Genomic DNA, 19020 nt, shown 5'->3' with positions numbered 1-19020 from the left:
GCAGGGTAACGTGCATTGGATTTTGGTTACTTTTGCTTAATTTTGAGAGTGAGTGTATAAATGAATGTAGTTTATTAAAAAAAAAAAAAATGATTTGAGGTGAGGATTTGGTTTATAAAATGGGGTTTGCCTGAAAAAAAAAATCGACCTGTGGATTAGCAACCCTGGTTGACCATGACTCCCTTTTCTTCCTAATAAAAACACAGGAACTTGGCTGACTAATCATCTGTTTGGGGCATTAAGGGGGTGGATGCTAATATGGCAGTCAGCTGTTGTGTATGGCCAGCAGCGAGGCCAATCTTTCCCCAAGAGAGAATAACATATCTATTTAACGGTTCCAATATTTATTCTATCGTTTAATTCCACAGGTGACCTACGTGAACCAGCTGACATCCGGCATTATGCCGTACATCGAAGAGAATCTCACTGGCTGGTCTAATTCCATACAAGAGACTGCATCATCTTGCATCAATTTTTTAGAGAACTCCAAAGTCTGCACAACTTTATTGTAAATTCCTATGGTACATTTTTAAGAGTTTGAAAACGAAAAGAAAATGTCTGGTTATAATCTTAAATTTGAAATTTATTCTTCTAAATTCTCACAAAATTCACTTACAGAAAATAATAAAAAAAAAAAACATAAAAAATGCAACCTTAACCGCAATCCGTCCCGATTCCTGCTGCTCAAACCACGGACAGTATGCATCAGATCCTGACTGCACGATTGGAGCCCGGTATATTTCTCTCTAAAGGCTCCAGCCAGGCTCTGATTAATGCCACTCCTGGTTTGGGCAGCACATAATGCACAACTAGGGCTACACACAGACTTTGTACTGCCACTAATGGTAGTTATTCCGCTACACCAGCAGTCCCAAGGAATACATGGACACATATGCAACCTGTTCTAACTAATATGTAGCACTACAGAAAATCTTACTGAGGATGCACATGGTGCTTGGGGGGAGTTGCACACAAGTCAGATGCGTTTGTTGAGAAGTCTTCCTAAATGTTGCAGCGGCTTTTCAGCTGCATTTCTAGAAATTGCTAATGGATTGCCTATTTTGCAGCAACTGTGCGGCCAATAACAATAGGAAAGTTATTAGCATCAATTTCTAATGATGCAGCAAAAAGCCACCGCGATATTTAGTAAGCGGCATATCAGCAGACACTCCTTGGATGTGTTTTACACCTGCACAGAGTGCGACATATGATTCCAGCATCATGCACTGACCATCAGGGCCCTACACCTCCAGCACCATGCACTGACCATCAGAGCGCTGCACATCCAGCACCATGCCCTGCCCATCAGAGCGCTGCACATCCAGCACCGTGCACTGCCCATCAGGGCGCTGCACATCCAGCACCATGCCCTGACCGTGAGAGCGCTGCACATCCAGCACCATGCCCTGCCCGTGAGAGCGCTGCACATCCAGCACCATGCCCTGCCCATCAGAGCGCTGTACATCCAGCACCGTGCACTGTCCATCAGGGCGCTGCACATCCAGCACCATGCCCTGCCCATCAGAGCTCTGCACATCCAGCACTGTGCACTGTCCATCAGGGCGCTGCACATCCAGCACCATGCCCTGCCCGTCAGAGCGCTGCACATCCAGCACCATTCCCTGCCCGTCAGAGCGCTGCACATCCAGCACCTTGCCCTGCACATCCAGCACTGTGCACTGCCCATCAGGGCGCTGCACATCCAGCACCATGCCCTGACCGTGAGCACTGCACATCCAGCACCATGCCCTGTCCGTTGGCGCGCTGCACATCCAGCACCATGCCCTGACCGTGAGAGGGCGCTGCACATCTAGCACCGTGTACTGCCCGTCTGAGTGCTGCACATCCAGCACCATGCCCTGACCGTGAGAGCGTGCTGCACATCCAGCATCATGCCCTGCCCGTGAGAGCGTGCTGCACATCCAGCATCATGCCCTGCCCGTGAGAGCGCTGCACATCCAGCACCATGCCCTGCCCGTGAGAGCGCTGCACATCCAGCACCATGCCCTGCCCGTCGGAGCGCTGCACATCCAGCACCATGCAGTGCACTAACTGCACTCATCTTTCCTTCCCTGCGCCTCTCCTGCTTTCTCTACCAATTCTCCATTACTAATCCTCCCTACATGTCAATGAGTAGAGAAGAACATGTAAAGCCTTAAAGCCATCACTTTTTTCTTCCATAATCCTGGGTAATCCCTTTAAAGATCTAGGAGACTCTACTTACTAAAAATTGAAACCAACCTACTGTATTATATGGCTTATAAATATTAGAATTATTTAAGATTTGTACTGTAATTATCTATCCCTTGTAAATGTGTCTAATTGTATTTACATTTAATAGTGACTGATATTTATTATGATTTTTATAGGTACAATAGTGTCAGATAACTGCAACAGTGTCACATAAATAGAGATCAATTAGAGGTTTACATTATTCTGACAGCAGCTACACTTGTCTGACAGCATGACTGCTGTATATTTGAGAACATTTTGCCTTCTTGCAGTAGAGACTATATAGATCGTGTGACACTACAATCATGATCACTCTTATGGATGTTCTAAATAGACTTGTAAAAATATGAATATAATATGAAATTAAAATGATCTTGCTAAAAATCTGCTGTTGTCTTTATAGCTACTTTGGAACACTAGATGGCGCCAAATACTAAGAATACTGTACTTGGTGCACCGCACTATGGAACTACAGAGGCAAAATTCTGAGTGAGGTTTGCAACTTTAGTCTAAGGAAGATCCATGAGGTCATGCACAAAAGTCACAATTCTAAGTGTGAGAACTCAGTCACAATCCTCAGATCAGATGGACATGCGCACGTCAGTGTTTAAAATCGCATGCGTTTTAAGAGTCAAACTGCTTATTTTATGCGCATGCTTTTTAACCAAACGCGTACAAAACGCTTAATGCGTTTTTGTATGCGTTTGGACTGCACATGCAGCGCAGTGCAAAAAAACGCTAGTGTGAAAGTAGCCTTAGGCTCCAAGGCCCAGGAACAATTGCAATCCCTATATCCACTGTAGTTTTGCCCCTGGTAGTAGGTAGTGTTCTAACCTGATTGTGGCTCTGTAAGGGGGTGTGGGCTTAACCCCTTTAAATATTCATGCTGCTATTTATATTTACCTGTATATGATTGCTATATATATCATTGTGTCGTGTTTTTGTATCCTTGTATGTTGTGTAAGATGGGGATAGTGCATTTAGGGAAAGGGCCACTAGATGGGGGCGCTGCATGGTACGGTTTGGCTGTAGGACACTTAGGAGTTAACGCTTGGTGGGGTAGCTTGGGAATAAGATAGACTTCATGTACATAGTCAGTCAGGGGTAGACCCCTGTGTGCTGCTCAGCTGGCCTATGCCTGGGCTGCTCATTTACCACGAAACGTTATAAGTAGAAGCCCAGCCATCCCTGGAAAGGAGTGGGAGTATAAGGAAGGAAGAGAAAAGTTGAGAGCACAGTATGCGCAGCAATGTAGTGAAGAGTGAAGCAATTTACAGAAGAAGTTAGAGTGGGCCACCGTGAAAGTGTGTGGACAAGATAACCGTAGAAGGGGTGGACTACCCTGTAGACAGGATTTCCGAGTCTGAAACGAAGCAGGCTGCAGGGAGATATATTGTAGTGGCGTTTTCACTGGGCTCCTCATCCCGTTATATCTTTGTGGCCTATTCCGTGACGCAGAAGAAGTGGGGAAAGACGGAGAAATATATTGATGGAACTGTGACAATGTGGTGAAAGTGTTATGGATGTGCTGTGTCCTGAAGATAATGTTTAACGTTGCTTTGGATTCTGCCTCCTGTCCTTTGAACGCAAGGAAGAATGGGGGATACAGCAGGGAAGAAGCAGCTGCCAGCACAGCGAGTACAGATTGTGCTGACATGACTACAACCCTGATGTTATTTTACTGCTCCATGTAAGGTTTAGGACTCATACACATCTGAATGGGTGACTGTGAATCAAAATCAGAAGTGTTTTTTTTCTGTTTTTTTTTTTTTTTTAATTTGGAGACAAACTGCAAAAAAAATAAAATAACATATACTTGAGTATAAGCCGACCCGAGTATAAGCCAAGGCACACCTACTTTTGCCACGAAAAACTGGGTCAGCTTATTGACTCAAGTATAAACCGGGTATGCATTGTCCCCTCATCCCTATGTGGTATGCATGGCTCCCCTGTCCCTGTCATTGTATGCACGGCTCCCCAGTCCCTGTCTTTGTATGTATGGATGTAAGGCTCCCCAGTCCCTCTTCTGGTATGGATGGCTCCTCCCGGTCCCTATCCTGTATGGATGGCTCCTCCCGGTCCCTATCCTGTATGGATGGCTCCTCCCGGTCTCTATCCTGTATGGATGGCTCCTCCCGGTCCCTATCCTGTATGGATGGCTCCTCCCGGTCCCTTATCGTGTATGCATGGCTCTCCTGTCCCTCTCCTGGTAGGCATGGCTCCTTATCCCCTTATCCCTATGTATGATGGCACTACATCTTGTTCCAGCTTCCAGCAGCTCTCTTCCAGCCTAGCGGTCACGTGGTACCGCTCATTAAGGTAATGAATATGTGCTCCACGCCTATGGGAGTGGAGATGTGTAAGAAGATGAGCCGAGACAGTGCCCGCGGTTTCTGGTGCCCTTTAGGGCCAGGACTATCGGGACTGTCACCACTGTTGCCGGGGGAGGCTTCTTCTGGGAGGGAAGGACCTTCCCGCTGGACAGCAGGGGGCATGGGGTATATAAGGAGGATTGAGCACGGGAACGGGGAAGACTTAGCAGGAAAGCGACAGGAGAAGGTTGACTCCCTCTCCGCTGCTCCGGCTGACAACTCCACGCCAATCATCCCTCAGTGTGCTGACTAGAAGATTGACTTTGATGCTATTAAGTTATCGTCTGACCCTGTTCTTTTGGACAGCCCTGTCTTGTCTGTGGTAACAGATAAGCTGCCTAGAGACTACTCGCCGCTGCAGTCTGTGAGCATGCCCACGGCTTGCATACGGCGCCATTCCTGAGGAATCCACATAAAGGACTGTTTCCACATTCCAGCGCACTCAAGCCAAGCAGGACCGGATCCATCAGCACCGTCGAGAGACAGTGTCTCTCGTTCCTCCGTAGCAGAGCCAGAGACTTTGACTACGATTTGCAATGCCGCTGGGAGATTTTCCAGTCTTTCCCCTGCAAAAACTGCAAGTGATAAGTTACCTTGTTTTTGTATATCTTATTCTAGAGCATTGTGTTTGTGTGCCATTCCCGTCGCTGCTGTACTAATCTTTCCTCCCTGCGTGGAGTATTATTGGTTATATGTCTGTTCAGTAAATCCTGTTAATCCTTTCTCTGCCTCCGGGTCTACACTGCATCCAACGAACCTCGCTTCTTTACATTTACTCACCCTCGGAAGTCATCCCCATCTTGGACACCCTCCTGTGTAAGTGAAGTACCACTTTCTCTGCAGGTTTCCACAGGACAGGAAACCAAACTGATGTGGAGATGAGCGTACCACCTTTTTATTCAGGTTTCCTGTCCTTGATGGGCGGATACCCTCTCTCAGGTGGTGCTGTCATGAGAGAAATTTAAAAATTTTCCAAATTTTGCAGTGCCCCCTCTACTAAGGGAGCACTGCAGCGCCAAAAATACATCAGGTTGTTTTTATTGCTTTACTTTTAATCATGTATCTAATAAAATTTTGATTCTTACCTGATTAGTGTGCCAGCAAAATATCCTCCTTTCCTCCTTTGTTTGCTGCACCCACCAGTTCCATATCTGCAACTACAACAGGATTCCAGTCCACAGGCTACACGTGTGGAGATTCCTTGTCCTTCCTCCATGCTGAACACTTTAGATAATTTTAAAAGAATTTAAATCTCCTGGTCCAGATGAATTACATCCTAGGGTACTGAAAGAGTTAGAGGAAATTGCAGAACCACTAGCAAGAATCTTTGAAAAATCCTAGAAAACAGGAGCAGTCCCAAAAGATTGAAGATGGGGACAACATTTGCCCTTATCCAAAAATGGAAAGCCAGTAAATTACAGGCCAGTGAGCATTACTTCTATACCAGGAATTATATTTGAACAAATTATTAAACAGCATGTATGTAAGTACTTGGATAAGAATACAGCAATTAACCAGAGACAGCATGGGTTTGCAGCCAGCAAATCATGCCAGACTAATCTAATTTCCTTTTATGATGGAATTACTGACTGGGTGGATCAGGGAAAAGTGGTAGATATAGTAACTCTCAACATCAGGAAAACATTTAATAAAGTATCTCATATTATCCTTATTGAAAAAATGACCAAATATGGGATTGACAAGGCTACAGTTAGGTTGATCCATAACTGGCTCAGTGATTATATTCAAAGTGGTAATAAATGGTTGCACATCCAATTGGAAAAGTGTTTCAAGTGGTGTACCACAAGGCTCTGTCCTGGCCCCAGTGTTCAGCGTTTTTATAAATGATCTAGATAAGGGAACTGAAGTTAAACTAATCATATTTGCAGATGATGCAATGCTAGGAGGGATAGCTAACACCAGAGAAGATAGAGGATTCAGAAGGATCTAGATAAGCTTGAACAATGGAAAGCGACTAATAGAATGGTATTTTACATCTGGGCAAGAAAAATGGCAATTACATCTATAGAATGGGAGGAACAGAACTAAGCAACAGCATGTGTGAAAAAGACTTGGGTATACTAATAGATCACAGATTGCACATGAGTCAACTGCGTGATACTGTACAGCAGTAAAGAAGGCAAACACGGTTCTTGTATCTATTAAGAAATACATAGAGTTTAGATCAGAGGCGTATCTAGGCTTTCTGGCACCCGGGGCAAGAATTTGGTTTGGCGCCCCCCCCCAGTACATATGCGACTTGCACAGTTAGTCATGTACCCACGAGCTGCTCTCCCTAATCCTCTCAATGTTCAGTAAAAAACTGAAAACAGGAAGAGAAGCTCGTTGTCACAGGACCATAACTATGAAAATCGCATACGAGTGAAGTGTCCATGTGATGACACTGGAACCTGCAGAGCTGAATCCTGACATTGCAGCTTCTGAATTCTCACAACTAATGCACTGCACACTTTTAGGATTCTTCCTTGCCGATATACAGTCATGTCAGCACAAGTATGTGATTTGTATACTTCTGACCACATTCCAACTAGACGTGCCCGGCCTCACTCTAATCATTTTCATTGAGTGAGGCCACACATGTCTAGTCAGCATGTGATCACATGTATGTAAATTACTGGCACGAGAGAATCCTGACAGCATTCAGTGAGCACTGTGAAAATTCAGAAGTCTGCAGTCACATAGAATGATTGACTGCAGACTCTGCACAAACCTGGACAACCCCTTTAGTGTTCCTAACAAATAAAAACATGAGAATTAGTCAGTATCACAAAAAATATTTACATCCAGGTACCTTTATAGATGACGTCGTCTCTGGCGTCGATCTCCTTTTCTTCTTGTCCAGACACCATGATGAGTTTTCTTATCCACATCTAGTCTCTGCAGACTTCGATCTTCTCCGGTCTTCTGCAGCAAATCTCTGTGCTGTTTCATCTAAAGTTATGATTATATAGATTGTGTTATGTTACCATTCTTTGTGTTCAGTTTTGCATTTGGTCTGCTGCCACCTGCTGTCCTTTTTCTGTATAGCAGACTGCAGCTAATTAATTCTAGAACATGCCTTCCACTTCCAGGTCAGGTCACTCCTCTTCCTGCCGGTGGCCATTATTAGTTTCTTTTTCTCCTGGGAGAGACACGCTTACGAGAAAGGCATCAATTTTTTTACCACAATTTTCTCAATTTGCTGAACCAACTTGCTGCACACACATTGCTGTATCACCTTGGTTGTTACATCTGCACGTCTGGAGAACCTACTGCATTACCATTCATACGCTGTATGTCCAGATTTCCAAATAAACAAGTCTGAACTTCACAATATCTGGTGTGTATCATCTCTCCAGATACACAAACAGCAAAACAGCAACAATGGTCCTGTCTGCTCTGCATTGAGGAAACGGAAGGTAGGAATCTCTCCCAGCCCCAATCAACTACACCTCCATTCGCCTCATGTGGGGACAGAACAGTCAAACTGCCTTGAAGCCCGGCAAAAAATCACCCTTATATCCTGACCCATCTGCCAGCTCACATACTGCAGCCCTGCTCTGCTAAAAAACTCTGCAGCGTCACCCCAGACCGCATTGTGCATAGAGACTCTCCGTATATTATACGACATCGCTGCAGACTGTCGGACTGCAAAGCCCCACAATTCTCTAAAAACACAGTGGGAATCTCATCAGGATGTCTTAACTAAGCTGCACTGCGATTTCCAGCCCCCAATTCAAAAGTTCAGTTTCTTAAAGACAGTGCACCTTAAATCAAAATGTCCGAAAAAGACCCTGCACAGTCTCCCACTGCTGAAACAGAGCAAATACCTGATACTGTCCATTATGAAGAGGGGGAAACAGAGCCAGCTTCAGAAACAGACCAAGACTCACGACCAAAACGCTCTGTCAAACCAACCATAAAGACTGTTGAAAACTATCACAATACAAAGGATGAGTTCAATGACAACCTGGACGACCTATGGGAACAAGTCACCTCCCTCATGTCAAGCATCCAACGCCACAAAAATGATGCAGCGAGTCTACAGGACACTATAAAACGGCTAGACACAGCCCACGGAAGATACAAGAGACTATCCGCAAGGTACGCTGCCTTCCTAAAAGACTCTAATATTGATGAAGCCTCATCAGAATTAAGCAAAGTAGATTCCACAGAAAGAGAAAGGGATGCCGCCATGCAAGACACCAAAGATAAAGCGGAGCTCCGTATTGCTCATCTGCAAGAATCAAGATCCCACAGGTCAGGCTCATCCAGACACTCCGCTCGGTCATACCAATCATTTTGCTCAAGAACTTCAGCCCTCAGCGAAAGAATCCTAGAGGCCCGTTTAAATACAGAGCGATCCAAACTAAGACGTTCCTTTACAGAAAAGAAAGCCGAAGCAGAGGCAGAAGCCAAGAAAGCCGAAGCAGAGGCAGAAGCCAAGAAAGCAGAGGCTCAAGCAAAGATCCTTCAAACAGAAGCAGAGGCTCGGGCAAAGATTCTTCAAACAGAAATGGAGGAAGAAATCACGCTAGCCGAAGTAAATATACTTGAGCAAGCATTGAAGCAAAACCTCAACCTGATTTGCCTACCACCACTGGAAGAAGAGGACCCAGCTGTCCGTACCAGTGATTACGTGCAGAAACAGATATCTGCAGCACACACCTTCTCCAGTGACGTTTAACCCAACAATGTGGAAACATCCAAGTCAGCCCAACTTACGGTGCCAGTGTTACCCACAGCATCTGCAGAGACCCAAGACCAACACCATAATGTGTTCCCTCAGGAGCAGCAATCATCACAAGATGACCACAAGATGCACTCCAGTCCATCTCCACAGTTCAAGCCGCAGTCATCGAAATCTCCAGAGGTTAAACCACAGCTCAACCCTGCAAGTTTGTTGACGAACAGGCCCAAATGAGGAACGACCCTAGCCTAGACTTCCTGGAGTCTAACACTACAGCTCCAGCAACACCGTCATGAAGGTATGAAAGTGTCTCACATAGACGCAAGGACTTGAGGAGCTATATAAGTGTCAGAAAGACTAACCTGCCACCACCTGCAGTAAGTGCCGATAAACAGTACACTATTCCATCAAGAGATAAGTCTTTCAATCATGAGTGTCCCATTCACAAAAAACCACACTCATTGAACAAATGTAGAGGCTTCAGGTCCAAAACCATGCAGGAGTGCAAGAAAATCCTCAGCGAACTTGGGGTATGTTTCAAATGCTGCGCCTCATTAGAACACATGGCCAAGGACTGTAAATCTGCCATTAAGTGTGAAGAGTGTCATAGTGACAAACACCCATTAGCTTTGCATCCAACCTCAGCCACCAGCGATTCAGCAGTCGCAGTTACCTCTCGTCCGGCTACAAGCCATGGCGGGGAGCCACAGAATAATGCCAAGTCTACCATGGCTGTCTCCTGCTCATGCTCAGAGGTATGTGGGGAGAGCCAAAGTGATAAATGCTGTGCCAGGATATGCCTAATCAGAGTTTATCCAGAAGGGCAACCAGAGAAGGCAGTAAAAATGTATGCCATCATTGACGATCAGAGCAATCGATCCCTAGCTGGGCCTAAGTTCTTTGAAGCCTTTGGAATCAAGGGACCAACAACGCCATATACTCTGAACACTTGCTCAGCCAAATAGAAACTAGCGGCAGAAGGGCACAAGGTTTCATTGATTCTACTGTCAACGGAGGCGTAGAAATACCCTTACCTACGCTAATCGAATGCGATCAAATACCCGACCAAAGGGATGAGATCCCTACCCCGGAAGCTGTGTTCCACCAACCACACCTAAAGCACCTAGTCAGCGTTATCCCACCTATGGACACAGATGCTGAAATTCTACTTCTGCTCGGCAGAGACAATTTAAGGATACTTAAGGTCCGCCAACAGTGTAATGGTCCTGGCTATGCCCCCTACGCACAGAGACTCGACTTGGGGTGGATAATCATAGGAAATGTGTGCTTGGACCGAACAAGAGTCAATTCCTTTAAGACCTATGTACGCAGAGACGGACGAGCTACTTTCTGCAAACCATGCCCTCATCACTTCGAGGTGAAAGAGAATCCTCCAGATCCTGTAAAGCTGCCTGATGTCATTCCTTCTCCCTATGCAGACGACTTGGTAAGATCGGTGTTTCATACAACTAAGGATGACAACAATGTAGCCCGGTCAATGGAAGACAAGGAATTTGTCAGGATAATGGACAATGAATTCCTTAAGGACGAGACTAATCACTGGGTTTTTCCCCTACCCTTCCGAGCTACCAGGGTAAGACTCCCGAACAATCGTGAACAAGCCTTGTCCAGATTCAACTCTCTCCAGCGCACACTTAGCAACAAACCGGAGATGAAAGAATACAATGTCACATTCATGAGCAAGATATTCCGGAATAACCATGCGGAGCCAGCGCCTCCCTTAAAGGAAAACGAGGATTACTGGTCCCTACCCTCATTCGGAGTATATCACCCACGGAAACCTAAGCAAATTAGAGTTGTCTTTGATTCAAGCGCCAAACATCAAGGTGTATCTCTCAACGATGTCCTCCTCACAGGTCCTAACCTTGCAAACAACCTAGTAGGAGTGTTGATGAGGTTCCGGAAAGAGCCCATTGCCATCACCGCCGACATTGAATAGATGTTCCACTGTTTCATAGTCAAAGAGGACCATAGGAATTTCCTCAGGTTCCTGTGGTACAAGGACAATGACCCCAGCAAAGAGATGGTGGAGTATCGCATGAGGGTGCACGTATTCGGGAATAGCCCTTCTCCCACAGTGGCAACCTATGGCCTGCGGAGAACTGCTCAAGAAGGAGAGACCGAATATGGAACAGCTGCCAGAGACTTTGTAGAGAAAGATTTCTATGTAGATGATGGACTAAAATCTCTACCCACAGAAGAAGCGGCTATCGATCTACTCAAGAGGACCCAAGGTATGCTGTACCAAGCTAAGATTAGATTGCACAAAATTGCTTCAAACAGCCAGGCTGTCATGAGAGCCTTTGATTCAAGTGACCACGCACGAGGATTCAAGGACATAGACCTGGGACCAGACTGTCCGCCTGTGCAGAGAAGCTTAGGCTTGAGGTGGAACCTGTCAGTGGACACCTTCAGTTTCCAAATAAACTGTGCAGACAATCCATTCACTATACGTGGTGTCCTGTCAGTGGTGAATAGCTTATATGACCTACTGTGGTTCGTAGCACCAATTACCATACAAGGTAAATCCCTTTTGAGACAGCCTTCCGAAACCGTCAAGGACTGGGATGCCGCACTCCCTCCTGAGAAGGAACCAAAGTGGGAAACCTGGAAGCAGTCTTTGTGTGCCTTGGATGAGATCAACATACCGAGATGCTACGCCAGAACCTCACTTGCTGCTAGCACTAGGAAGGAACTCCATGTGTTCTCGGATGCATCCACAGAGGCCATTGCAGCAGTTGCCTATCTGAAGGTGACGGGACCCGACAATCAACATCACGTTGGGTTCGTCTTCGGCAAGGCTAAGTTGGCTCCACATTAGATAGGGACTGCTTCGTGAAGGGTTACCGTGACGTGGTGAAGCGGCTTGGCATACATTTTTTGCTAAAAACGTATCGACTAAATACCCTGTATTTGTTATACAGCACTTGCTGATCACTGTTATGTTTTTTACTGCAGAGTATTTTTGCAAATTTGTCATTTTGTGTTCTCTTGTTGTGTTTCAGCCATTGGGTGGTGTGAGCATTGTCTTACTGACTTGTTCACACTTGTGCATGTCACATATGTTTTTAATCCGTTTTTCCTTGCTAAGCATGGTTTGGGAGACCTCACCCCTCTCCTGTGTGACATGCATATAAATGAGCGGTCTTACACCACAAACCCATATACTAGGAGGCGCCTGTCTGTATCCTGTTCATTTAGACATTGTTCACATGTTCAGGTTTTAAATACATTAGATAGGGACTGCTTCGTGAAGGGTTACCGTGACGTGGTGAAGCGGCTTGGCATACATTTTTTTCAAAAAACGTATCGACTAAATACCCTGTATTTGTTATACAGCACTTGCTGATCACTGTTATGTTTTTTACTGTAGAGTATTTTTGCAAATTTTTCATTTTGTGTTCTCTTGTTGTGTTTAAGTTGGCTCCCAAGCCTGATCACACTATTCCCAGGCTTGAACTCTGTGCAACCGTGCTTGCAGTAGAACTCGGAGACTTTATACAGCACGAGATGGACACCAACATAGACGACGTACAATATTACAGTGACAGTAAGGTTGTCTTAGGTTACATCTACAACCAAACAAGGCGCTTCTACGTGTACGTCAGTAACCGCATCGAGAGAATACAGAGGTCTTCCAAGCCTGAACAATGGCACTATATCCCATCTGAACTTAATCCAGCTGACCATGCCACTAGACCTATGTCTATAAGGTCCTTTGCTAACTTTTCTTGGCTTTCAGGTTCTAAGTTTCTGTTGGAACAGAAGGGAAGTGAATGTGTCTAGGAAGTCTTCAGCATCCAGGATCCGGATGGCGATCCAGAAGTCCGCTCCGAGGTCAGTGCTTTGGCGACGAACACTAAACCAACCTCCACCCTTGGTTGCCAGCACTTTGAATGCTTCTCCAATTGGATGAAACTCGTCAAGACTATAGCAAGGTTAGTCCACATTGCGAGATTGTATCACAACTCACTTGGAGACAAAGACTGTCACGGCTGGCACGTCTGCCATAAACCACTCTCTGCTGAGGACATTTCTCACTGTGAGTCTCTTATAATCCGTTATGTCCAGCAGAGCGTATTCAGTACTGAATGGGAATGCCTACACCACAAACAGCAGATCCCTCTGAAAAGCCCCATTGCCCAATTGAATCCAGTAATGGACGGCTTCGGTTTGCTGAGAGTCGGTGGTCGTTTAAATCAAGCCAAGATTGCGGCTTCAGAGCAACATCCTTGCATCATTCCCACTAAACATCATATCATTGATCTATTGATCCGGCACTTTCATGAAAAAAACGAGCACCAAGGCAGGCAGATCACAGAAGGCAAGTTACGGTCTGCAGGGCTTTGGATCATAGGTATGAAAAGACATGTAGCAGGATCACTACATCGCTGTGTGCAATGTCGGAAAACCAGAGGAAAACAGGTACATCAACAAATCGCTGACCTGCCCTCTGACAGACTGAGTGCCGAACCACCTTTCACCTACGTTGGCCTAGACGTCTTTGGACCATGGATGGTATCTGCACGCAGAACTTGAGGTGGCCACGCCAACAGCAAACGTTGGGCCGTACTAGTCACTTGCATGAGTGTCCGTGCTGTCCAAATAGAGGTAATAGAGAGTCTATAGACACATCCAGCCTGATCAACGCTCTTCAGCGGTTTCTAGCGATAAGAGGACCGGTGAAACAGTTGCGGTCCGACTGCAGAAGCAACTTCATCGGTGCACGTCGAGAGCTGGATATTGACATCAAGCCAATTCAGGATCAACTGGCAGAAAGAGGTTGCACCTGGATCTTCAATCCTCCGCATAGTTCTCACATGGGAGGTTCCTGGGAAAGGATAATCGGGATCTCACGCAACATCCTAAACTCTGCTTATGGACGTAAACTCTTCAAGGCTTACGCATGAGACCTTGGTTACTCTTCTGGCCGAAGTTTCTGCCATAATCAACTCAAGACCACTTGTCCCAGTGTCAACGGATCCTGAAAAACCGACCATTCTTACGCCAGCTACTCTTCTCACCCAAAAGACCGGGAACCCGCTAACAGTTAGTGGAGAGTTTACTCACGCAAACACCTACCAGAAACAGTGGAAATGTGTGCAGTACCTCGCTGACTACTTCTGGAACCGGTGGAGAAAGGAATATCTCGTGACTCTCCAATGAAGAAGAAAATGGCGACAGAATAAACCGAACTTGAAAGAAGGAGACGTGGTACTAATGAAAGAACAACAAGCCCGAAGGATCGACTGGCCTATGGGAATCGTTACAAAGACTTTCCCTAGTCAAGACGGTAAGGTCCGGAAGGTGGAGCTGAAGGTCCTTAGGAAAGGCGAGCCTAAGACATTTCAGAGGCCAATCCACGAGCTCGTATTGATACTAACAATTGAGGACATTCCAGTAGGATGAACCATGAACAGAACACTGCCCTACTAATTTGTCCATTGGATTACTGATGGGTCGGAGTCAGTTTGGCCTAGTGCGGCTTCTCCGATCCGAAGATGGGTATCATTGGATTGTCTCAGGAACTAACTGTCATCAACCTCGTTTTGAAGTTATTATTGCATGCATATTTGTGTTTCCTTTCTAGGTTATTGAACTTAACTTAAACAAAAAACATTAATATAGTGAAATCCCTTTCGGAATTTCAGATGGGGAGTCTGCTGTTCCATCTAAAGTTATGATTATATGCTTATATAGATTGTGTTATGTTACCATTCTTTGTGTTCAGTTTTGCACTTGGTCTGCTGCTACCTGCTGTCTTTTTTCCGTATAGCAGACTGCAGCTAATTAATTCTAGAACATGCCTTCCACTTCCAGGTCAGGTCACTTCTCCTCTTCCTGCCGGTGGCCATTATTAGTTTCATTTTCTCCTGGGAGAGACATGCTTACCAGGCTGTGAAAGGCATCAGTTTTTTTACCACAATTTGCTGAACCAACTTGCTTCACACACATTGCTGTATCACCTTGGTTGTTACATCTGCACATCTGGAGAACCTACTGCATTACCATTCATACGCTGTATGTCCAGATTTCCAAATAAACAAGTCTGGACTTCACAATATCTGGTGTGTATCATCTCTCCGGACGCACAAACAGCAACAATGGTCCTGTCTGCTCTGCATTGAGGAAACGGAAGGTAGGAATCTCTCCCAGCCCCAATCAACTACACCTCCATTCGCCTCATGTGGGGACAGAACAATCTCCACACGACGCCCTTAAAGATAGAAGTGTCATTGTAATGCTCCTGAATAAAAATGTCTGCAATATACTGTCACCTCACACTATTCCCCTCCCTCCTCATACTGTCTCCTCTAACATCCCCCTGTTCACATACTGTCTCCTCATATATTTACCCCCTCACTCTCTATACTGTCTGCTCACACATACCCCCGATTCCCCATACTGTGTCTGCACACATCCCATCACCCTCACTCCCCATACTGTGTCCACATACATTAGCCCATTCACTCCCCATACTGTCTGCACCCATCCCCCATACTGTTTCTTCATACATACTCTTCATTTTGTGTCCTCAAATCTCCCCACACACATTAAATCCCCCATCCCCATTCCAAATCCCCCATCCCTCACACACATTAAATAACCCTCCATCCCCACTCCAAATCCCCCCACACACATTAAATCCCCCATCCCCACTCCAATTCCCTTACACACATTAAATAACCCCCCATCCCCACTCCAAATCCCCCCACACATTAAATAACCCCACATCCCTACTCCGTATCCCCCATCCCCACTCATTAACCCCCACACATTAACCCCCATCTCCACTCATTAACCCCCCCCACATTAACCCCATACCAACTCATTAACCCCCCACACATTAACCCCCATCCTCACTCATTAACCCCCATCCCCACTCATTAACCCCCACACACATTAACCCCCATCCCCACTCATTAACCCCCATCCCCACATTAACACCCATCCCCACTCATTAATCCCCCCACACATTAACCCCCCACACAAATTAACCCCCATCCCCACTCATTAACCCCCCCACACATTAACCCCCTTCCCCACATTAACACCCCCCATCTTCGGCGTCTTCAGCTCCACAGTGGAGCACTTACCACCAGCGTTCGCTCTGGGCGCTGGGGAGTGATGTCAGCAGCGTGATCACATGACATGTCACACTACTGACGTCGCTCTCGCCCGGCGGTCAGAGCTTCAATTGTACTGGCGTCTGTATAGACGCCAGTACAATTGTTCCCTGGGAGCCGGCACGCACACCTTCTCTGCGCCAGCTGTCAGCTTGACAGCTGATAATAATATAGAATCACCGCACACTCAGAGAAATATATTGCCAACAAGTGTTCATTTTATTATGTACAAAACAATTTATCGCTGAATCCGTTGGCTATTCTCTCGGGAGTTCTCTTACAATCTATTCAAAAGATTTGAAAACGGATTCAGCGATAAATTGATAAAGGCTCGGGCTGAGCCGAAATGTCGTTATATATCGCTTCTATCTAGTGCTTTATATTCTTTGGCTCCCACATGTTTTGTACATAATAAAATGAACACTTGTTGGCAATATATTTCTCTGAGTGTGCGGTGATTCTATATTATTATTGGTAATAGGACCTACAGGTCCGTTACACCTGCACCTCTATAATAAGACTTGAGTGCACGCTATTCCCTTGATTAGCTTGACAGCTGACACAGAGAACCGCCGACTCTCAGGCCGGGGGGGCGGCAGAACGCAGCCGCCAGGGAGGACACTGTGGATCGGTGCATTAGGCGGCCCGACTGCGGCCCCTGCCGGCTGCGCCCAGGGCAACTGCCCCGGCTGCCCCCCCAGATACACCCATGGTTTAGATTACGTGAAGCAATTATCCCCCTCTACTCCTCCTTGGTCAGGCCTCATCTGGAATACTGTGTACAGTTCTGGGCACCACATTTTAAAAAGGCATTGAAAAACTGGAGCAAATTCAGGGAAGAGCTAACAGAATGGTAAGCAGACTGCAAAGTATGTCCTACTGTACGAGGAAATGTTAAAGGATCTGGGAATGTTTAGCTTGCAAAGTGTCCTCTTAGCCTAATAACTGTCTACAAGTATCTGAAGGGATGTCACAATGTAGAGGGATCATTATTATTCTCATTTGCAGATGGAAATGTGAAAAGCAATGGAATGAAACAAAGAAAGAAGATACAGATTATACAGCTCTGGCAAAAATTAAGAAACCACTACACAGTTTTATAAAAAATCAGCTTCTATACATGTCTGACAGCCATTCCATTCCAGTGTCAGTTGAATTCCAACCAGAGTCCACCTCATTCTACTTAATGTGCTTCTGATTAGGTGACCACTAGTGATGAGCGAGTATACTCGTTGCTCGGGTGTCCTCCCAGTATTTTGGCATGCTAGGAGATTTAGTTTTCATCGTTTCATCTGCATGATTTGCGATTGCTAGACATCTTGAATACATGTGTGGAATGCCTGTTTGTTAGGGAATTCCCACATGTATTCAGCCTGTCTACAAGTCGCAAATCATGCAGATGAGACAAAAACTAAATCTCCGAGCACGCCAAAATACTCGGAGGACACCCGAGCATGTTCGGGAAAACCTGAGCAACGAGTATACTCGCTCATCACTAGTGATCACCTGAAACAAATCTTATTTAACGAAGGAAAGTATAAAAAAACCCTGCTGTGGTGTTCACAATCCTCTTGCAATAGGACAAGCTGGATGGCAAAACAAGTGCTAGTAATATCCCAAAAGTAATAGGAATGAAAAAATAACTTTTAACCATGCCAAAGGAGTTGAAAAGAAAAGTCTTGAGTCTTAATTTTTGCCAGAGCTGTATATTAGAAAAAACTTTTTGACAGTGAGGGTGATCAATGAGTGGAACAGGCTGCCATGAGAGGTGGCGAGTCCTCCTTTAATGAAAGTCTTCAAACAGAGGCTGGACATACATCTGTCTGAGATTAATTTTCACTGACTGATCCAATTGGAGTGATATATAGAATTTAACTTTTAATGAACAATCCTAAAATGTAACATATAATTACTATTTCTACAATATACTTTTTAAAATCATTCCTGTAATAGGTTGCAGTTGTGAGTATTACAATTTTGACCATTGTCACTTTGAGATTATAGCTCTGGAACGCTTCAATGTGGAATATATTGGAAAGACCATGAGAGTTCAAAAGGAGAGTTGGTGAGCATGTTGGTGATATGGAACACAAAAGGGATACTTCTATTTCCCGCCATATCAATAACCAACACAGTGGTCAAATAAGTAATCTGAAATTTATGGTGATTGAGAGTGCCCAAACCAATAAGAGGAGGAAACTGGGATCAGTTACTATTACAAAAAGAGCCCAAGTGGATTTTTTTACTTGTGTACAACACCTAGTGGTCTTAATAACCAAATTAATTATGGATGCTTCCTATAAAACCTTTTTTTTTTCTGCTTTTCTTAAACTACATTCGTGTTAACAGACTAGATAATTACATCTTTACCAAAAATCCTGTATTTTTTGTACTACCAAGTTAGGATAGCATGTTGTGCTATTTATCATCTATGACATATTTCCCTTTTATTTAGCTGTTATATTGGCTTACTCAATTATTGTTGTTTTTATTTTTTACTTTTGGGCCACTGCCCTTATACGATGTTTCAGTTTTTTCAGGACATATTGACTATATATGTTGCACTGACAACTAACTG

At 45.1% G+C, this 19020-nt stretch overlaps 1 protein-coding gene across 2 annotated transcripts in view; it reads left to right on the top strand.

Annotated features, from left to right (window-relative positions):
• Nucleotides 1-2616, top strand: part of ACOT12 (acyl-CoA thioesterase 12) — a 76004-nt gene extending 73388 nt beyond the window's left edge. For both annotated transcript variants that reach the window (XM_073582057.1, XM_073581971.1), the window contains one exon: nt 369-2616. In XM_073582057.1, the coding sequence (XP_073438158.1) occupies nt 369-512 (144 nt within the window). In that variant the 3' untranslated portion in view covers nt 513-2616. The remainder of the gene's footprint in view (nt 1-368) is intronic.
• The last annotated feature ends 16404 nt before the right edge of the window (nt 2617-19020 follow it).

The sequence above is a fragment of the Dendrobates tinctorius genome, unplaced genomic scaffold, assembly GCF_039654945.1.
Source record: "Dendrobates tinctorius isolate UK_male_01 unplaced genomic scaffold, ASM3965494v1 ptg000003l, whole genome shotgun sequence".
Classification (NCBI taxonomy): Eukaryota; Metazoa; Chordata; class Amphibia; order Anura; family Dendrobatidae; genus Dendrobates; species Dendrobates tinctorius.
Note: the sequence above shows the minus strand (reverse complement) of the source record. Positions and strands in the feature narration are given on the sequence as shown.